The sequence below is a fragment of the Amia ocellicauda genome, chromosome 7, assembly GCF_036373705.1.
Source record: "Amia ocellicauda isolate fAmiCal2 chromosome 7, fAmiCal2.hap1, whole genome shotgun sequence".
NCBI classification, from domain to species: Eukaryota; Metazoa; Chordata; class Actinopteri; order Amiiformes; family Amiidae; genus Amia; species Amia ocellicauda.
Genome location: NC_089856.1, coordinates 34,603,121 through 34,621,797, shown reverse-complemented (window position 1 = coordinate 34,621,797; position 18,677 = coordinate 34,603,121). Strand labels below are relative to the sequence as shown.

General features: G+C 36.2%; 1 protein-coding gene across 3 annotated transcripts in view; it reads right to left on the bottom strand.

Moving 5' to 3' along the window:
- Positions 1-18,677, bottom strand: part of rsrc1 (arginine/serine-rich coiled-coil 1) — a 111,199-nt gene that overhangs the window by 69,798 nt on the left and 22,724 nt on the right. For all 3 annotated transcript variants that reach the window (XM_066709339.1, XM_066709338.1, XM_066709341.1), the window contains exon 5: positions 1,905-1,941. In XM_066709339.1, the coding sequence (XP_066565436.1) occupies positions 1,905-1,941 (37 nt within the window). The remainder of the gene's footprint in view (positions 1-1,904; positions 1,942-18,677) is intronic.

The following is an 18,677-nucleotide window of genomic DNA, read 5'->3' as shown; positions in this document are numbered from 1 at the left end:
CTTCTAAGTGGTGTGTCCGTGTTTAAATTCCACGTACTGCTATTGAAAGGGAATGCTTGTTTTGTAAGGTTAAAAAAAAGACAACCGCACCTCCCTTGGTGCTCAGCATACAGATATTTGCATTGTTTATGTATAAACTGGCAACAGGGCTCCTTTTCAACAGCAGAGATTTCTGTTGTTTAAATGTAGGCCAGCCTTCTGTCATTGGGATTTCACCACGCTGTTTTTTTTCCTTGGTATACACTTTACATGGACAGACCACAGTGCAAATAGATATATTGATTTCCCCTGTTAATTTTTTTTCTGGTCCCCTTTTTAATAATTCAAGCTGTTTTTCATTTAGTTGTAAATCATTTCAACTTTGCATTGAAGAACACAGCCCAACAACTGCAAGGTTGCCCCCCCCCCCCCCCCAAAAAAAAGCCTTATCCCTTTTAGCTCCTTCTCTCAAAATGGAAATGTACATATAGATCAATTTATAAACACATAGTTAATAGACTAAGCTACTGAAATCCATGCTGGCAAAGAATACGTACTCCAATCCACAAATTAGCTTTGGTACTCATCTTTACTTATTAGTAGCATAAGGGCCTCCATAATTGTAAAAAGTGCCTGCCGTCGGGGAAACTGCAAGTCAGTATATTCATCTGAATCACCACCTGGCTCCTTGCCTGAAGCATTTTAAGTCATAAATACAATTATACATGCGACACACGGTGCCCTCTTCCACGAGAAAACAAGTGATTAGGTCTTCTTGTTAATTGACTTATAGAAACTAAAATACAAACTGACCATTTGGCACTTGTAAAGTCCTGCAGCAATAATTAAGCACTTACCCCTGCATCCACTTTGAAAATTGAACACTTCAGGAACTGAAGGATCTCACACCATCAAGTATAAATATGAACATTGTCACATTCCTCTAAGACATAATCACACGATGGGCTTCGTTTGAACATTACGTCTTTAAGACTAATACGAGATCATTATTATTATTATTATTATTTAAATAAGAACCAACATACTAAGATATATGTTAGGCTGGCTGACAGGGCCTCATGTGAAATTAAAGTCATTTGCTTAAGTTTTTTAAAGAGCATATTTCATTATGCAGGGCATAGACAATGAGAGGCTATGGGAGATGACTTTACATCGTGAGCGGTAAGACCCCATGGTGACCCCTCTAAATAATTAATCGATTAAAAAGGTATTTGAAATTTTGCTCAAACAAAAACCTCAACTTTGTTGCATGCCACTATGACCTATATTAAAGAATGCAAAAAATGGAAATATTCAACATTAAATTTTTACCTCCAACCCTCCTGGTGGATTCCTACTGCTTTGACTTGACAGGCTTTGCTGGTGTTTGAAAAGCCTTAATGAATGGCCTTCCTTACCTTTTGTTCTTCCGCACTACCACTGTGGTTGGTAAAATGAATGTAGGTATTTCTCTGAGAAAATCATAATCTGGGAGACATGGAGTAGCCATTTCACTTTGCTGCAATACTTGCATGGCAAATGAAAGCCCTAGATTAGTCATGTTCCATAAATATCCTAAACTTTACTAAATAGATTTTTGTATTTCTACAATATTCATCAGTCAAACACAGATTACGCTTTGAAAAAACTTTTTTTTTTTTTTTTTTTGCATCATCAGTCTGAGAATTGCAATCCCTCTCATTTCATCTCTACATCAAAAAGTCATTTAAAACAAAAATTAAAATTCCCTGGAAACGAGGAGATAAATGAAAGTGTAAGTGCCTTTACAAAATAAAAGTAAGGCCAACCCTCTGGGAAATGGCTGGCTTTCTCAATTCAAGGTATCCAAAGCTCATTCAAACGTGTTCATTTAGGATGCAGATATCAAAGATGATGCAAATGCTGAAGAGAAAATTAGAACTTACCAGATGTTCTAATCCTGCTTTGATGTTTCCAACGTCCCTGCAACAGAAGAACAAATTTCCTAAACTGTAAATAAATCCCTGCTGGTTATTGTCTATACATAAAAAGCATTCAAAACCTTTTATTTTATGTATGTATATATTTAGTTATTTTTTCCTCCTGTATAATATATATTTCTGGACCATCATTTGACAAAACATAATATTTGTTAGCCTCTTCCAAAACTGTAGCTCCCAATTAGTTTTAAGTAGTTAAATGCAATAACCAATTGGATACAATATTAAAGGTCTAAACTCTTAATAACTTTAATATTATTTGTATCTCTAGAGTTGTGGATGGTAAGACAAGTTATTTTTTGTCCCACGTTAAGCTCAACAAATGAAATGTGCATATTAGTCCACTTATTGATAGATGTAAACATATACTGCCAAGATGTCTGCAAATAAGCAGCAAGTTTATCTCGTCTTGACAGGAATCCTGGGGTCATATATCTGTTGATACTTAAACATTCAACTTTTGTCACATATAATACAAAATGAAGTTACAGTGGAAGCATATAAAAGTATTTTTTCTTCAATTGTTTTGCAGAATATTATATAAATGGAATTCCTTTGAGAGCGAAGTAAACCCAATACGAAACATTTAGCCTTTGTTTTTTTTTTTAAACTGAGATATTACTTGGCCCAATCAATCCAAAATACTGCACAGATATAACTGCATCCTGACCAATTTAGATTACCCTCAGTACTTATTGACATTTAAATATGGGCTTTCACATCACTATGAATAACCTAGAACACTGCCTCTATTTCAGAAAAAATGAATGGTTAATTTGAAAAATGATCCAGCATACATACGGAACAAGTATTGAATTAATTGAAAAATATACCAATACAGGCAAGCTAATTATAATTATTACTGTGCTGTGAAAAGGGACATTATTATACTGTTGTGCTAACCAGATAATGTAAATTGTAAGCTTAAAGGGCAGAAACTGTGAATGCATAATATCAAGGCCAGAAGGGAAAGAGGAAAAACAGCCAGATTAAAAGAGCAAATTGGCAGTAAATAATAGATGCATTTTTGGCACATTTCAAAATTATTACAGAGGATATCAAAAGAACAATCCCCCTTGCTTAATATTCCAGATATGGTCATAGCAGTTTCGCAAGCCAGGGCTTATCGACAGAGCAGGAAGAGCTAACGCAGGCAGCATCACAATGAAAATCTATACGAATTCTAAAATTACTGTTTATAGCAGTATGGCAATTAAATCCTGCCTGCCCATTTACATTTCAATATGTCCTTCCTCTGCAAATTAAAACACAAACAAGTAATTCCTGAGGAACCACATACTTGATATATGATGATAAAGTTTCTAATTGAAAAACAGAGGAACTTTTAGCTCATCTGGAGAGAATAAGCACATCGCAATACATAAATCAACCTTTTTTTTTTCTTTCTTTAATAAAGAAAAAAAGAAAAAATCAGTTGTTAATTCCCTTATTATTCATGCGGCTGGGTATATGTGACCACTTAAGAAAAACTTCATCTAGTTTTAATTACATTACATTTTGTGTAACAAACAAGAGCATTTATTATACATGACTTGGAAGAGAAACTAGAGAGCCACACATTTGTTACTAGAGTGACAGTGTAGCGTAATCCCCCTAATGAACCACAATTAGTAGGAAGCATTTTACATTGTGTCCAAAGGAAGTGTCGCAGGCTGCATTCGGCTAATGGTTTAGGAAGGCTGGCTTCTCTCAGTGTCCTGTCTGCACGACTGTCCCTGTCATTACTTCATCAATACTTGTATAACTCCTCCCTCCCCCTGTGCTGAAAGGAGGCCTAATTCAATTATGGGTCTCAAAACTGATAAAATGGTACTGAAGTGGAAAATGGGAAGAGATTATTGGCAAATGAATAAAGATTTGTATCGAACAAGCACACCAGAGTACAGCAAGTCCTTTTTTTTATCATCTTCTGCCTTCAGGTCTGCTGGGAACCCAGAGTTTTCCTTTCCCTCATGCAGAGCATCGATTTCTGAATTAGACTGCAATATTAAATAATTAATATACTTGCCATGATTGATGTTTTGCATTAGCTGAATATTAGGTTATCAATCAAAATCCACTTGGTTTAATGTAATAATATTGAAAAAGTGTCAGGGGCTGTTCATCCAATTTGTAGTTGAAGCAGCACAGATAGTAATATTGGTGTAACACGAAGCTCGCGAGCAGGAAATGTACTGGTTGAACATTCATAAGGTGCAGATTATGAAACTAACAGACGAGAGCGAGGCTGCCCTATATAAACCCCCTTGGCACCTGTCAATTTCAATCTCAGCCGGGTCTCCATAGAAATAAACCACCGACTACATCTGTCTTTTATCAGCAGGGTACGGTTCACACACAAAAAGCACATCTTTTTACCTTTACATGGATGTAGTTTAAGAGCATAAATTGTACACCACCTTTAAAATTAACATGGGCTCTATAACTGCCTGAAGTATTCTCTCTCTTTTTTATTTTATTTTCCTTATGATTTCAGTTTAGTTTTTTTGTTTATTTTTCACTGTCATAAGTCACGTGATCAGGAAGTTGTTCCCCTTTTTATTTATGAACCTTCAGAAGAGCCAAGGTGACCCCCAGTGACAGTAGCAGGGTTAAACGATCCTATTCATCATGAAATTGCTATCCTATCACCGGATATGCTTCATGCAGCTGTCTGGAATTTATTTTTCACTTTCAGGACACTGTAGCAGGAACTGGTAGCCATACTATATTATTTTCTTATCCCATATGCCGTTTGAGTGATCATGGCATGCATGTAACATACACCAGTGTCATGTAGGCACCTGTTTTTGATTACAATCTGTAGTATTTGGATGCGTCAAGTCACCTTTCATACAATGTTCAAGATGTTATGGGTTTATTACGTCAGCAATCCCTCTCCCCCCTTAAGGAGCTATGCCAGGAAAAATGGGTACCCCTCAAAAACATTGTCAATTTTAAGCACAATTGATAGACATACATATTGGTCTGCACAGCCGTCCACCTGATACACCAGGTTAACTACCAGAGTATGTGCTCAGTGTGTCATTGGAGTGTTGCTCTTATCACATCTGATTATTTTAATACAACAGGGCTCTGTGCAGTCCAATGTGTTTTTCTCCACTGCTCCCACCCACCCCACAGACTAGACGGATGCTCTTTGCACCCTATCAGCAGCTAAGGGACCTACTGAACCCATCATATCTCAAAGGTTATATTCCCACCCAAGTACAAATGTAGAGGTCAACATACTGTGTATTAAAAGCTCAGGACCATTTTTACTTGCACAGACAATTTCCTAGACAAGGAAATCCCTTACAGACAAAGTGACTGTTCAACCAGGTAGACATCTTCTCCCTTAGTATATTTTATGTAACTATACCTGGAGCGAACACAAGATTGCTAACAGAATGCATACATTAGGGTGTGTTCATGGAATGCACCTCATTTGTCCACCTGATTTCTCTTGTTCAACATGAATTAATCACGAACAGACACTTAACTATGAAGTGCTGCCAAAACCCAAAATCAAATAGCACAGGGCAAAGGAAGTTCAGCAGACTAGAAAAGAAAAGTCATTTCTTTTGTTCTGAAAGCAAAGCATTATTTATTCCTACTTAATTAAGTAAAAGAGGACAAACAAGTCAAAGTGTTAAAAAGGGCTAAATTTAATGCATGGCTTTTGCTGCAGTCAATATTGGCAAATTGGAAATGTCTAGCATATCATTCATGTCAAGGGAGCTGCTCGGCTCCAACCCGAGTCTCTCAGTCCCATGTTGACATCATTATCGACTAATTCTGAAGGCTACTATTATGTTCGTAGTTACTAAATTTCTCTGCAACAGCTTCCTTTAATCTGTGGCTAGAATTCCAGGTAGCACACAATTAATTAAAGTCAGGGCATGAGATGAATTGTCATTTGTGGTCAAGTTTCAAATAATTGCATTAGGGGTTTTTTTTTTTGTGTGTTTTTTTTATTTACCTCTTATTTCCCTACTTGACATGGCTGAGATGAATATCTTTAGTCAGTCAATGTAGGAACCAAGGACTTAAAATGCAAAGCCAGTCATTTTATTTCCACCTAACAGGAAGGCCCATTAGCACATTGCTCATCAGCGATGCATTACAGTATAAGGGCCTCAGTCCCTGACATCTAAGCTTAACTCTTTAACGCAATGAATAAACTGGGTCCTGATTGGCAAGCACTAACTAAATTGTTTTTTCTTTCCACACACGCACGGCTTCTCATGCATGAGATGAAGATATATGCATACATGTATATGTGTGCACATTTGTATACAGCCTACATAAATGAATAACACCACCATGGTCTTTTTATAGATAGGAAGATAATATTGTTGCACTGGTGCAAAATGAGTGCAGCAAATAAACACCTGATTTAGAAGCATGTAATTAATAAGACCTTATCAGGAGGCTCTTATTAAAGAAGAGAAACTGTTCCATCTTTTTTTTAATGCAACGCACAACAGATACTAAACTACATGTCATTTAACTGAAAAAGACTCATGACCTTAATCCCCTATCTTTCAATCAACACTTATTGTCAGAGTCCTGAATAACTTAGGTGCACACAGACGGGGGCCCAGATTGAATTCAGGTCTATCATACAAAAGAAAGACAGGCAAAACTGGAACGACATTCCTGTCAAAATAGAAACAGCAGTTGCTTCCAAATAAATAAAATAATGATGGCTCTTTAAGTGAAAAGACTATGAGAATACTGTCATATAAGCACTGCCTGTCAATTCCAAAAGAAATGCTGGTACTATGAAAAAGACATCACTCAAGCAACTTCACGCTTCATCAGCCATGTCATTGAGCATTCATATATTGTTAGACACCTGATAAACTCAAAGGAAACTTATTAAAAAAGCAGCACTGAGTGATTTATTTTGTATCAGCAGGGTCCACGGATCACCTGTTTTTGAAACTTTGACATCAATCAGTTATCAGATAAGAAAAACAGAGAAATGGCGCTACATTACTGTACAGTGAGATTTGATCACTCGAGCTCCTTTCTTCTGAGGCTCAGACAGCCCTGATTGCAATCTCTGTAGCAACTATTTAACGGCCTGTAAATTTAAATTGAAATTGTATTCCTGCGTGTATACAGTGGTACCTCTTTTGATTTTCTGTTAAACTGTTAAAGAGTATAAATGAACGTTCAGTTCGGCTGTCACATTTTTCACAAGAGACCACAGACAAAAGTAAACCATAGTCAGGATGTCTAACAAGATGAGGTCGACTAGAAAATGCTCGCCTTTCTTTCCAAATTCACTGTGCCGGCTTTTACTTAGAGGATGAGGCTTTTAAGATAATCCAGGGAAAGCTATGTGAAACCCCATTCCGCCTTTCTGTAGCCGTCAATAAAAAAAAGAAATGCTGTGATTTAAGATTTTATAGCTTTAACGCTCCCTTTTACCTCAGCCTCAGAACTGCAGAAGCTGCTTTTGATTTTTTTTTTTTATGGCATATAAATAGTTCAAATAGACAAAGGGAGTTCTGCTTAATTATTTAAGACTAGCATGACACTATGCACGTCATATGAAGGCCCAATTCAGGGTCAGTGCTACGAGCAAGTCTTTACTCCTTATATACGCAGCAAATCAAAAAGAGGTATTCAAAAGGGGCACAGACAATTTCTGATTAATGTTCTTTCGTCTCGGTTTATCTCTCCTTTTTATCGCCTTGTCTGCCTATTTGTCTATACGTTACAGTGAGCAAAATGAGTATGTGTTCACTTGCTACGCGACTGATATATTTACTACTGACACCACTAATGTCATGCTTCTGACTCATCCATTTTCCCTGTGACATGTAGGAGACAACTCTTTTGTTGTCTGTTTATACCATTAAACATTTCCCCCACAATTAACAGGCAAGGACCTCAAAAAAAAAAAACACCGGAATAAATTTGGCAGTGCTGCTGGGTAACACATTTTTAGTTTCAATTGCACCCTTCTCAAATTCAGCGGGAATGTAAAAATGTAGAAATGCTTACTGAAGGCAAAACAAAAGCACCCCTATCTGGAAAACTTGGTATTTAATGGATAAAGTTAGACAAGGTGGTGATGTTCATCACTTCAAGGTTGGAATCTGTAACCTCCAGTTTAAAGAGCAACCAGGGTTAATAAAGAATACAAATGCCAGGCATCATTAAAAAGTAAATATGCATATTCATACTTTTTGGGAAACACAAGAGCAGAATACTAAGAGTAGTAAGAGCTCTAACAGAGTACACACTTCAGGCACAGGAAACACAAAACTATTTCTGATTACAGCTGCATAAATTACACTTGGTACTCCACCCATACCTGGAAAAAAGGAAAGAAAAAGACTGGTATAAGGGATTAAAGGTTAATGAGTAACATAAACAGAGTGTACAACAATTATCATACCTAACAACACACCATCTGCGCCACTACGGCTGCAGAATACTTAAAAGCAGCACCACACAGACACATAAGGGAACATAGCTCCTATGAAACTGACTTTAGTTTATATTTTACACAAACCAGACCTTGCATCAGACCATGTCTCAGTGGTTGTGGAAATTTAATTTGAGAGTCATATCTTAAAGAAAATTGACTTCTTTTTAAGGAGAATAACAAAGCTGAGAGGGCAATCAATTTCCCGATTTCCTGAATAGCCCTGCTCCTTTTCATCTTCCCCCAATTATCACTTTGACTAATCAAAACCTATTATGGAATGAGAACAATATCGCTCCCAAACAGTTTTTTCAAACTCTGTAGATTGAACCACTTGTACACAAAGAATAAACTCCAAGCAGTGGGATGCTCATATTGAAATCACTATCAAAATCTTTGGCTTTTATTGCTAGTGGAAAACTGATGGGGAACAAAAGCAGAGAACATAGCATCTGTCATATCAGAATATAAAAAGATGATCTTGGCACAAAATGAAAAAAAAGAAGCACTAATTCATTTGCAAATCAAGTCCACCATTTCTATTTCAAGCTGGCGGTAACTGTCAGGAGTTAACAAGATAATCACTTTCAATCCTGCCTTCAATGGCACATTACACCGTTATCCCATTCAATGGATCCTCTCTTTGGGGCAGTGGATGAATGCTTTTCATTTCGGAGTCTGACAACAAAAAAAAAGGGGGGAAAGGAAAGTTGTGGTGAAAAAATCCTCAGGGCTCAGGGAAAAAAAGGAAAAGAAGTCCCTTTATGGGCACATATCTGCCGGCACTTGCTTTTGGGCAGCCTGAGACAGCGAGGCTGCATCTGTGTCCATTCTCTGTCTTAAGTCCTCCAGGCCCCTCACTCGCCTTTGAAAAGCCTTTGGCAGATAACTGAAATCTCATAGTTACTGTAGTTCAAATAATCAGGGGGGGTGGAAAAAGACTGATTCATTAGCCTGATAATTGTAAGAGTCTTCCAATCAGCCTGATATAAAGGAGCAGGCACAAACCATAGAAAATTAACTTTTTTGTGTGTGTGTGTTTTGTTATCTTAATTCTACACCAGCTTCTTTAACTGAATCAGAAATCATTAATCATAAACTTCATTTCATCAACTTATTCTTTCTCCATTTTTATTTTTCGTGGATTTGAACGAGATGAAACATTACCTACCATGGTAGGATAGAAAGTGAAAACAGCGTCCACTGAAATATCCAGTTGTATACTGTTGAAAGCAAAAGTTAAAAGCAAAAGACAAACAAACCAAAATGGAAATGATCAAAACACATATTGCCGTTTGTGTACAAGGAGGGAAAATCCCAAGGAAATTGTCATGTTTATATCATTTACACTGTATCAATATAGTATGCAGTACAAAAATATCAAAAGGCATGAGTTTTTATTGCGTTTTTTTCCTTCTCTTTTTTGCTTTTGACTGTGTTTTCAGTCGTTTTTAAATCTACATATATATAACCTCATATCTTACGTAGTAAAGGAAACATCTGACAATACCTATTCACATTCTTCACTGCCAAGGCAAGTTAACTTTCTGCTAGATTAAACCCCAGCTAAATGCAGTGCACTTCCCAACTGTTGAAACGACAAACACAAAGGAATGTTCACTGTGGCTGTCATTGCGGTTCTTTAAAATTGACAATAAACATTATGGACCACAGTACAAGGCCAGGCTTGAGCAGACGAAGGTTTCCTTTTTCTGTAATAAAGAGTGTGAAAGCATGACATTAATGAACTCAATTTGTAGTAAAGACTGTTTTCTCTTATCCTGCCCTCAAAGTATACCAAAAAACAAACCAAACAAAATATTTTCTGAACGTATTTCTCCTTAAAGGGCCTGCTTTTAAGAACATCCCCATGTAAGAATGATTTGATGTTTCCTTTGATGACTTGTAGACCATGAAGAACTCTCACAACACTCTTGTCTGCTGTGTGTGAAACTCCAGACAATCAGCATGAGGTTCCTCAAGTGCTGAATTAAACCTTCACAATGGCTCACAAGTCTTATTTATGGGCTGAGGTTCAGGAATTCGTTCTTACCTGAAATTATAAAAATCAAATCAAATAAATGGGGGTGGGGAGTCACCACATGCTGACAAACAGAGATAACAATAAGAAAATACAGATGGCTCAGGAAGAGGCTAAACTAGCCAGCCAGATGATCATCCTTTATAACCCACAGCTAGTTCTAAATATTCAGAAGTCTTCTTCTAATGCTGCTGTAATCCTGAATATATGAACAATTAAATAATATATTTAGAACCTTTATGTATACAGGTGAAGTGTGTTTATCTACTTTATGCATTACATCAATAAAGAAGTACTACTAAATAAACATGAGCTGTTCCCTTTACACATCATCTTTCCACAAAACAATTACACGTTTATGATAATAGGCAGTACGTATTAATATGTTATTAAAAACACACACGAGCTAAAACGTACTCCTAATGCAAGCGAGCTAATGAAGCTCAGTGTTGACACACTAAGGTTAATTGTATCAAAGATTTCACATGGGGCAGGAGGGCTAGGTATGGATGGAACAGTAGGCTAATTCCCTTTGTTGATTATTTTCTTTTATACAAATACAGACAGGGAGGATGTGCTTTTCCAAAAGAAAGGGCAAAAAAAAAAGTTAATGAAGCTTTTATCAATAACAAAAGTACACGTGCTCAGCTAAATTTATCTTACAGCGACCAGTCATGGGCTCCCTTAATCTCTATAATAAGCAAACTCTTTCCTGACATCTTGGAAGAACAAAAAAAAAAAATCTCTAATTTAACAAAAAGAGAGAGACAGAAAAAGAGAAAGCATACGGTAGACTGCCAGCAGAGCCTCTCTTTAGGAAAGCTGCCGTCTCGGACCTCTCAGCTGCAGCCTGAGCGGATGAGCCACGGCCATTATGGGCTAATTTGAATAATCAATATGACAACCTTATTTTTCTGATGCAAACAGGATTTATACAGTAAGGTGTCTGACCGCCAGATCACAGTCATGCCCTTCTTTAACCCTAATTAGATTAAGGTGATTATCCCTGCTCTCCCTTACAAGTGTATAGCCAGGATAAGTGGTGACAAAGGCTATCTGCCACTTATTCAGGCCTCGCAGTCTGCAGGTTATCTGCGGAGATAGGGGGGGCGAGATCTCCAAACAATTGTTATTCATATCATCTACACTTTTTTTTTTTTTTTTCTTACGATACTAGTCACCATTCCCCCCCCTCCCCCCTTGGCAACAGCATTGAAGAAGTGAATAAAAAATAAAAAATAAATGCCCAAAGCAGTTGGCCAATGAAGGGCTGTTTAGAAACATCAGGGTCATAGGGATGCAAATTCAAGGTGAAGTGTAAAGAAAAATAATTTCAAGCTGATTCAATGTCACTGACAAGGAAGGGAACAAAAACACATATGCACACTCGCACACCTGCAAAAAAAAAAAAAACACGAACTAATGGGTTGATACAGGAGTCATCTCTCTGTCGTGGCAAGTAAAATATATCTGACTTGACACTTAACAGGGAGTACTATTAATAATTTGATGTGCAAATCTAGCTTGTTGCTAATTGGATTCGTATAAATCGCTAATCACCAGAGACAGTGAGCAATAAAGCTAAACCGGATCATTTTTACAAAAGTGGTGCACGCCTTCTTTCATCCAGCAAACCTCCGACACCGGCACTGAAGTTAGATATCGTAAAAGTAGATGTTTTAAAAATAATGCAAAACACAACCACAGTCTGACAATGCCTAACAATGAATGTCTTTGCATTTGTAAAACAGGAGTTCTTCAATGTAAATAAGATTTATGGAGCTTTTAAAACAACAATGGTAAAAGAGATTAGTCTTTAGGGAAAGAATGGAAACTGCATTTTAACCATAACATCAGATGGCACAAGATCTATATAAACTTTTGACTGCCACTCCAACAAAACCAATCCTGGGGCAGTGACAGGTTTTAACCCCCTTGTAGCAACTTATTTAAGTCAAGTGAAATCTTTACAGTTTTCTGAAGTATTCAACACACTTTATAAATATAATAGTGATAAATAAGTATATTTTAATTAACAATATTTATTCAACTAAATGAATCACTGAATAAGAGTTCACAATAAAGGGTGCAAATCATTCTGAAGGCAACTGTAGCTTCAGAATATAAATTTTCATTCATGTTTTATTATGGCTGTTAATCAATATGCAGCAGCTAATAGTGAAAAAAAGATAACCAAACACATTGTCTTACTGCAGTCAGCTGGGTACATGTCTGAGAGAGGGAAAGAAATAAAGCACAGTTAAGCTTGAGCTCTGCAGAATTTGTAAGGTAAGCACAGCTGACAGTTTAGCCTAGGGGTAAAAAATGTCTTCCAACTGTCTTTTAGTCTCAGTGATTCTGTAGTTTCTTTCGCCTTTACTATTTATTTTTTTTTGGTTTCTTTGTTCCTTATTGTGTACTCACTCTTGTTCGCTCAAGCAGGCTCCAGTCTAAAAGCAGAGCAAGAGCGTTTCAGACATGAATGCTTGTTATGCAGAGCTTGGCATTAAGAATGGCTGGACTTTCTATAATCTCAGTATTGTCCCAAAAAGTCTAAATAAATAAATTAATAAATATTATATCTATTACTGTAAAACATCAATTAAATGCCCCCGCCGTTTATTCCAAATAACTGCAAGAATCCCCGACGTCAATTAGAGACCAGCGATTGTAGGAGACCGGCATTTGTATTAAACATTCATAAATAAAACGACATTGCGGACTCATGCAGGGTAAGAAGAGCCTGGAAACACTGCTTCATTGTAGAAGTAGGCTAATAGGCCAGGCTTTATTTCTTTTTTTAATTATTATTATTTTTTAATAATTTGATTTCCAAAAATGTAAACAAATCACATTCAGTGTATGGTGAACTACACATTGGATTGAAAACAAGATACCGGTAATTCTGTTAGCAGTCTAAATTCGATATACTGTGAACTCCAGCTAAACACAAAGCACTTCAACAAAACTGTGGAAATACAGTTTAAACCAAACCATCAACATTCATTAATGTATTATATCGCAGTTGACAGTTAGTTCAATCACTACAATTAACAGCAATACAAATATACAGCTATATATATAGATGTAAAAAAGATGCAAAAACTAAGAATAAAAGTTTACGTAAATATGTTGTGGGAGGTTCTTTCAAATGAGTTAATGCATCTTTACAAACTGTACCGATTTCCCTTTTCTCTAATTATAAAACATTAATAAATGCCGGATTACAAAACGGACTTGACAGAGACTGGCTTTTGTTTACATGACTATGCAAATCAACCCAGTGACTATTGGAGACCGGCTGCTATTTAAGACCCGGCGAGTATTGGAAGTTTTACGGTGTATATATATATATATTACACACACACACACACACACACACACTATATATGACATGGATACAATCATTATAAAATAAAAACTGACAGGCTGTATATTACCAATCTCACATGCTGAATTATACTTTTTAGCTTTTCGTTTGTGTTACTCAGTATGAAAAGTCACATATTAAAGGTATAACCGATTTTAAGTTTTTATTTTTAAAGAAAAAAAAAACATTGCAGGGTATATGAGATAATATTAAAATATTTTAAACATGCATGTTTTCTAATACATTATCAGTGATTATAAGAGAATTGTCCAAAGTAAATTGTTTGAAAATGTAATTCAAAATAAGTAATTTGGTTTATTCTTTCATTACAATTATCAAAAGGTAAACAAACAAATATTAATCGATAGTATATACAAATTTCTCATGATTATCCAAATGTTTATAAATCAGTGTAATATTTGGTCTAATACTGATATAAGCATTAGTCTAGTTTTGCCACATAATATGAATATTATTTCATATGTTAGCTTGTCAAATCTTCCTGAATTTATGAAGTCTGTAGTAACCGTGCTGCAGAATAACACCATTACTGAATACATCAAGAGGTATTCAAATATAGCCTGTGTACTGTATTTAAAATATGATGAATTAAACATTGGAAAGGAAATAAAATCTCACGGAAAGGAAGCAATTTCATAAATTCCAGGGCTTTAATCTTCAATACTGTTCATGTATGAAGCCTTTCTTATATGAACCAAATGCTTTTCAGTCATCTCACCTCAATTGTAAACTGTTACTTTACCTGTTTCTTAAAGATGTGTTTATTGATTTATTTATAAATTAGTAATTTTAAGTATTTTGAGTATTGCATTTGAATATGCAGCGGCACTAATTTACAATTTCTGAGGACCCCCATTTCCAAAAAGTTAACGCACTGTTGCCTCTGTTGGGGGAAATGTGTTTTTTAAATGTGTGGAGTAAAAAACTAAGTTGAGTCTGTATTCAAAAAGAAGCAGAGACATCAGTACTGTGTACTTTGAGTCAGGCGCCATTCTTTGCGAATTAACCATAACACAATTAACCATCCCTCAATAAGAGCATTCCCAGTGATGGTTGGAGAAAACGACAACAACAAAAAGAAAGCATGTATTCTGTTGACAAGCACATTTACATAACTCTCCTGCATCCCCACTGTCGCGATTGGTTTTCATAGCCCTCGTACTTAAAATGTTCCTTTTCCAATAAACCAACAGCCGGCAGAATTAACATCAGCTACTCTTCAGATCACTTGACTCGCCCATAAAACCTCTATAAAAGCTAATAGTATAAAGAAGATATTGATTATGTGTTACGGGCAGAGACCTGGCAGACTCTCCAAATGTAATTGGATTGAAGAGATTTTATTTTGTACACTGCCTGGGTTTTGTTGTCCAGATTTCAGTCTTTGTCCACAACCCATTATAAACTGTATATATAAAACATATATATTAAAACTCTTCTCCGCTGCGCCGTGCCTGCAGGGTGTCTGAATGCCACTTTAACTACTTCTAATCGGTAAAGAGATTACAGCTCACGCTAAGTGGATTGTCACAGCTCCCTATCACTCTCTTTGGGCGCCTCTTACCAGATTAACATGATCCAGTCCAGCCGCAAGACACAATGTGCACAAAGAGCCTATATTAGGGTGCCATATCCACTTTGGGTTGGATAACAAATATTTGATACAATGAATCAACATCATCACAACAACAAAAGGCAGGCATGTTGTTGTTTTGTTTTTTCTAGTTGTGTATTTATATCCAAATCTAGCAGCTAGAGAGAGAAGGGAGGGGAAGTATTTCCCAGAGAGACACCAATCACAGAATAAATAAACATGTCAAAACTACAGGGGAAATTACTTCAACATAATATTCTCCCTTCAAGTTTAATCGGTTCAGAATTCACAATCGTAATGCGATGCAACTTTTTATTTTATTTATTCTTCTTCCCCCCTCCAAAAAACATAAATGTATTTCTTCAAAATCCAAAACTGACAAACAGCAAAGAGATTAATCTGCTGAGAGCAGTGCCAGGTTTATATGTTTTGCCTGGTGCCCTCCTGCTTCAATATTGGAAAGGAAAACTGGCCTGATCCCTGAGGCCTATGGGTAAGCTTCTGATTAGACGGTCCTGGCATTAATGATTTAAGTAGGACTGTGTATGACAGTAGATGAGAGAGCTGCACAGATGTACTCAAAAGCACCTAGAAAATGGAGATACACAACCCTCATGGAGAGAACATTTAATAATAATCTAAAAATTTAAACACATAAGACCACACTCAAAAGGTAGTCCTCTTGTAATTCACAATACACTACTTTTCAGAACCCTTCCCATCTCAAATGCAGTACACTATAAGACCATTTTAAGTTGGTTTTGGAAAAAAAAACTCAAGAGATTTTATTTCAGGAATCACGTGGCGAGGTTAAGAAGAGTGCAAAAACACCATACGCCACCTTGTTCACATGAGTGACACTGACACCACTTACAGCAGTACAATAGAAAATTCAGAGGGGAAAAAGAAAAAAACAGCATGTGATTATTGCTAAAGAAAAAGAACCAGTTCTGAAACTCGTAGGCAAAAACTCATATTTTTGGAAGAACCCCACATTTCTTACCATCGTTTCCAGTCTTTTGTAACCAAGTTAAAAGTGAATTTGAGAATAACAGGCAGAAAGGTATCCTGTCTTGTGTGTAAGAGCAGTAGGAAACAAGACAGCAATACCTACCTGAGTGGCTAATTATGTGGAGGTAGACATGGAACATGACTGGTGCCATGAGCAGGTATTTCATGTGCAAACCCAAAACCATATGCTGAGAAATTGTGTGTGGAAAAAATAGGTCCTATTTTGGAGAATTACGACTCGCTGTCAGTGGTATCCTGTTTTTCTTAAGCATTTTGAACTGTGAAAAGAGATCAAAGCTTGTGTGAGTGTAACATCAGACACAGGCTTTGTTTCTCCAATTCTGGGTGCATTGTATGCACCTTTGCCCGCCGTTGCCAGGGCCAATACATTTTACAGTTAGCTTCAGAGGAATGAAATGTTTATGGAATAGTTTGCAACCACGGTTTGTGTTACTGTTATTTCTGAGATGGATATTTTTCTTCACTAATTTGACAAAGAATATGGCAAGAATGTGTATGTGTCTATATATAAACACACAAACACACACATTTATTGAAAGAAAAATAGTCAACATTTTCCTTAGAAATATCACCTGTCAAAATACTTTTCTCACTAAACTAAAGTGTATTATCAATTCATAAATAATATAAGAAATGGTGAGATGAAGAGATCATAGAACTGTTGATGATGAGCTAGTTGTTTTATGCTTCTGTACTCCATATACTTTTTTTGGTATCATTAGCTGTTTGTTCTGTGTTTTAACGTGTGCCTATTAGCAGAAAAAACTAAATTACATTGTTGCCAAGGGGCAGCAAAGCATGTTCAGACAGATCTCTTTAAAATTAAGAAGAACAACGGGGATGTGTGTATGAAACACGCTCCGTACACCAGAGACGGCACAGACCACTGAAGTTGGGGTTCATTCCCCGATGTTCTGCATTAGGAAGGAGTAATCATGTGTAAGCATGCAACACGTAATTAAACGAACCTGAAGGGAGTTGTTTCCCGTTACTGCTATCCAAAAATGCTTGTGGCCACAATATTGCTATATTCCAGAAACCGCAGATACTTAAAGTTCATTGATTTAATTCAGTACAAGGCAATCTACCCAATCCGTGTTTGAAGTATTTCCAGACACAGCCTAAAGTCTTGCAATCGGAGACTAGAGTTTCATACAATACAATCAAAACAAATGATGGCTACTGGGCAATAGCATTTCTCTGTGTATTATTTACTATAATAAACTGATGTTTAGATCTAGATACGTGTTTGCATTATAACAGTATTATATCTAATCTGCATGAACTTGTAACAAAACAACAAAAAGATGTTGACCAAACTGATTCTCTAATATCAACCTATGTGGAACACTGCAGAACATATAAAACTGTCTGTTTTACCCGCTATTTTATTTATCATTCTATCTATAACTATTTGTATGGTATATTATTACAAAGTATTTTGTCATTTTTTATTTATTTTTTTAAATCTTTGTAGTAGTACATCCTCATAATACAAAGGTCACTGTAACACGAATAAAAAAAAACCCAGTATACTACAAAGTTTGAAAGGAGTGTTCTCAGATCAAAGGCTTTTCTTGAAACAATGGGAAAACCTTAATAATCAATGAAAGCTCCTCATCCAGAAGAATATTGCGTCTGCAGAATAGAAACAATAGTAGGACTCACGTTGAACATTAAATGCTTTCTTCAAAATAAAGACCGGCTAGACATTGCATACGATTTGTTATTATGCAAAACCCAAAATGATATTAGCAACCATTTTACTCTATTAGTTAAAAAAAAATTACTTAGCGTAAGTTATTGTGCCCTTCACAACTGATTCGGGAGTCAGTGAATCATTAAAGATGCATCATATGAACGCATCCTAACTGATAAAAGCCAAATACTTTGCAATACATTTCTTGGTCCTGTGCCAAAACCTTGTATTAACAGTAGCTTACTATACTAAAGGGTTATTTATTTATTCAGAACAACCACTTGTCATTTCTCCAAGTGACCTATTACAGAGAATGTTCTTTGCCTCACTGAAGTTAATGTATCTGTTTAGATAGAGAGATGCACATAGAGGAAAACAAACAAGAAGACGTATATTGTTTTTAGACATGTTCAAAGATTAACCTAAAAGACTGAGGTCTGCTAAAATAAACACGGCAGCCCTTGCTCACACATGTTTTGTTTGCTCGCCAGCATTCAACAAGAAAGTAAACATA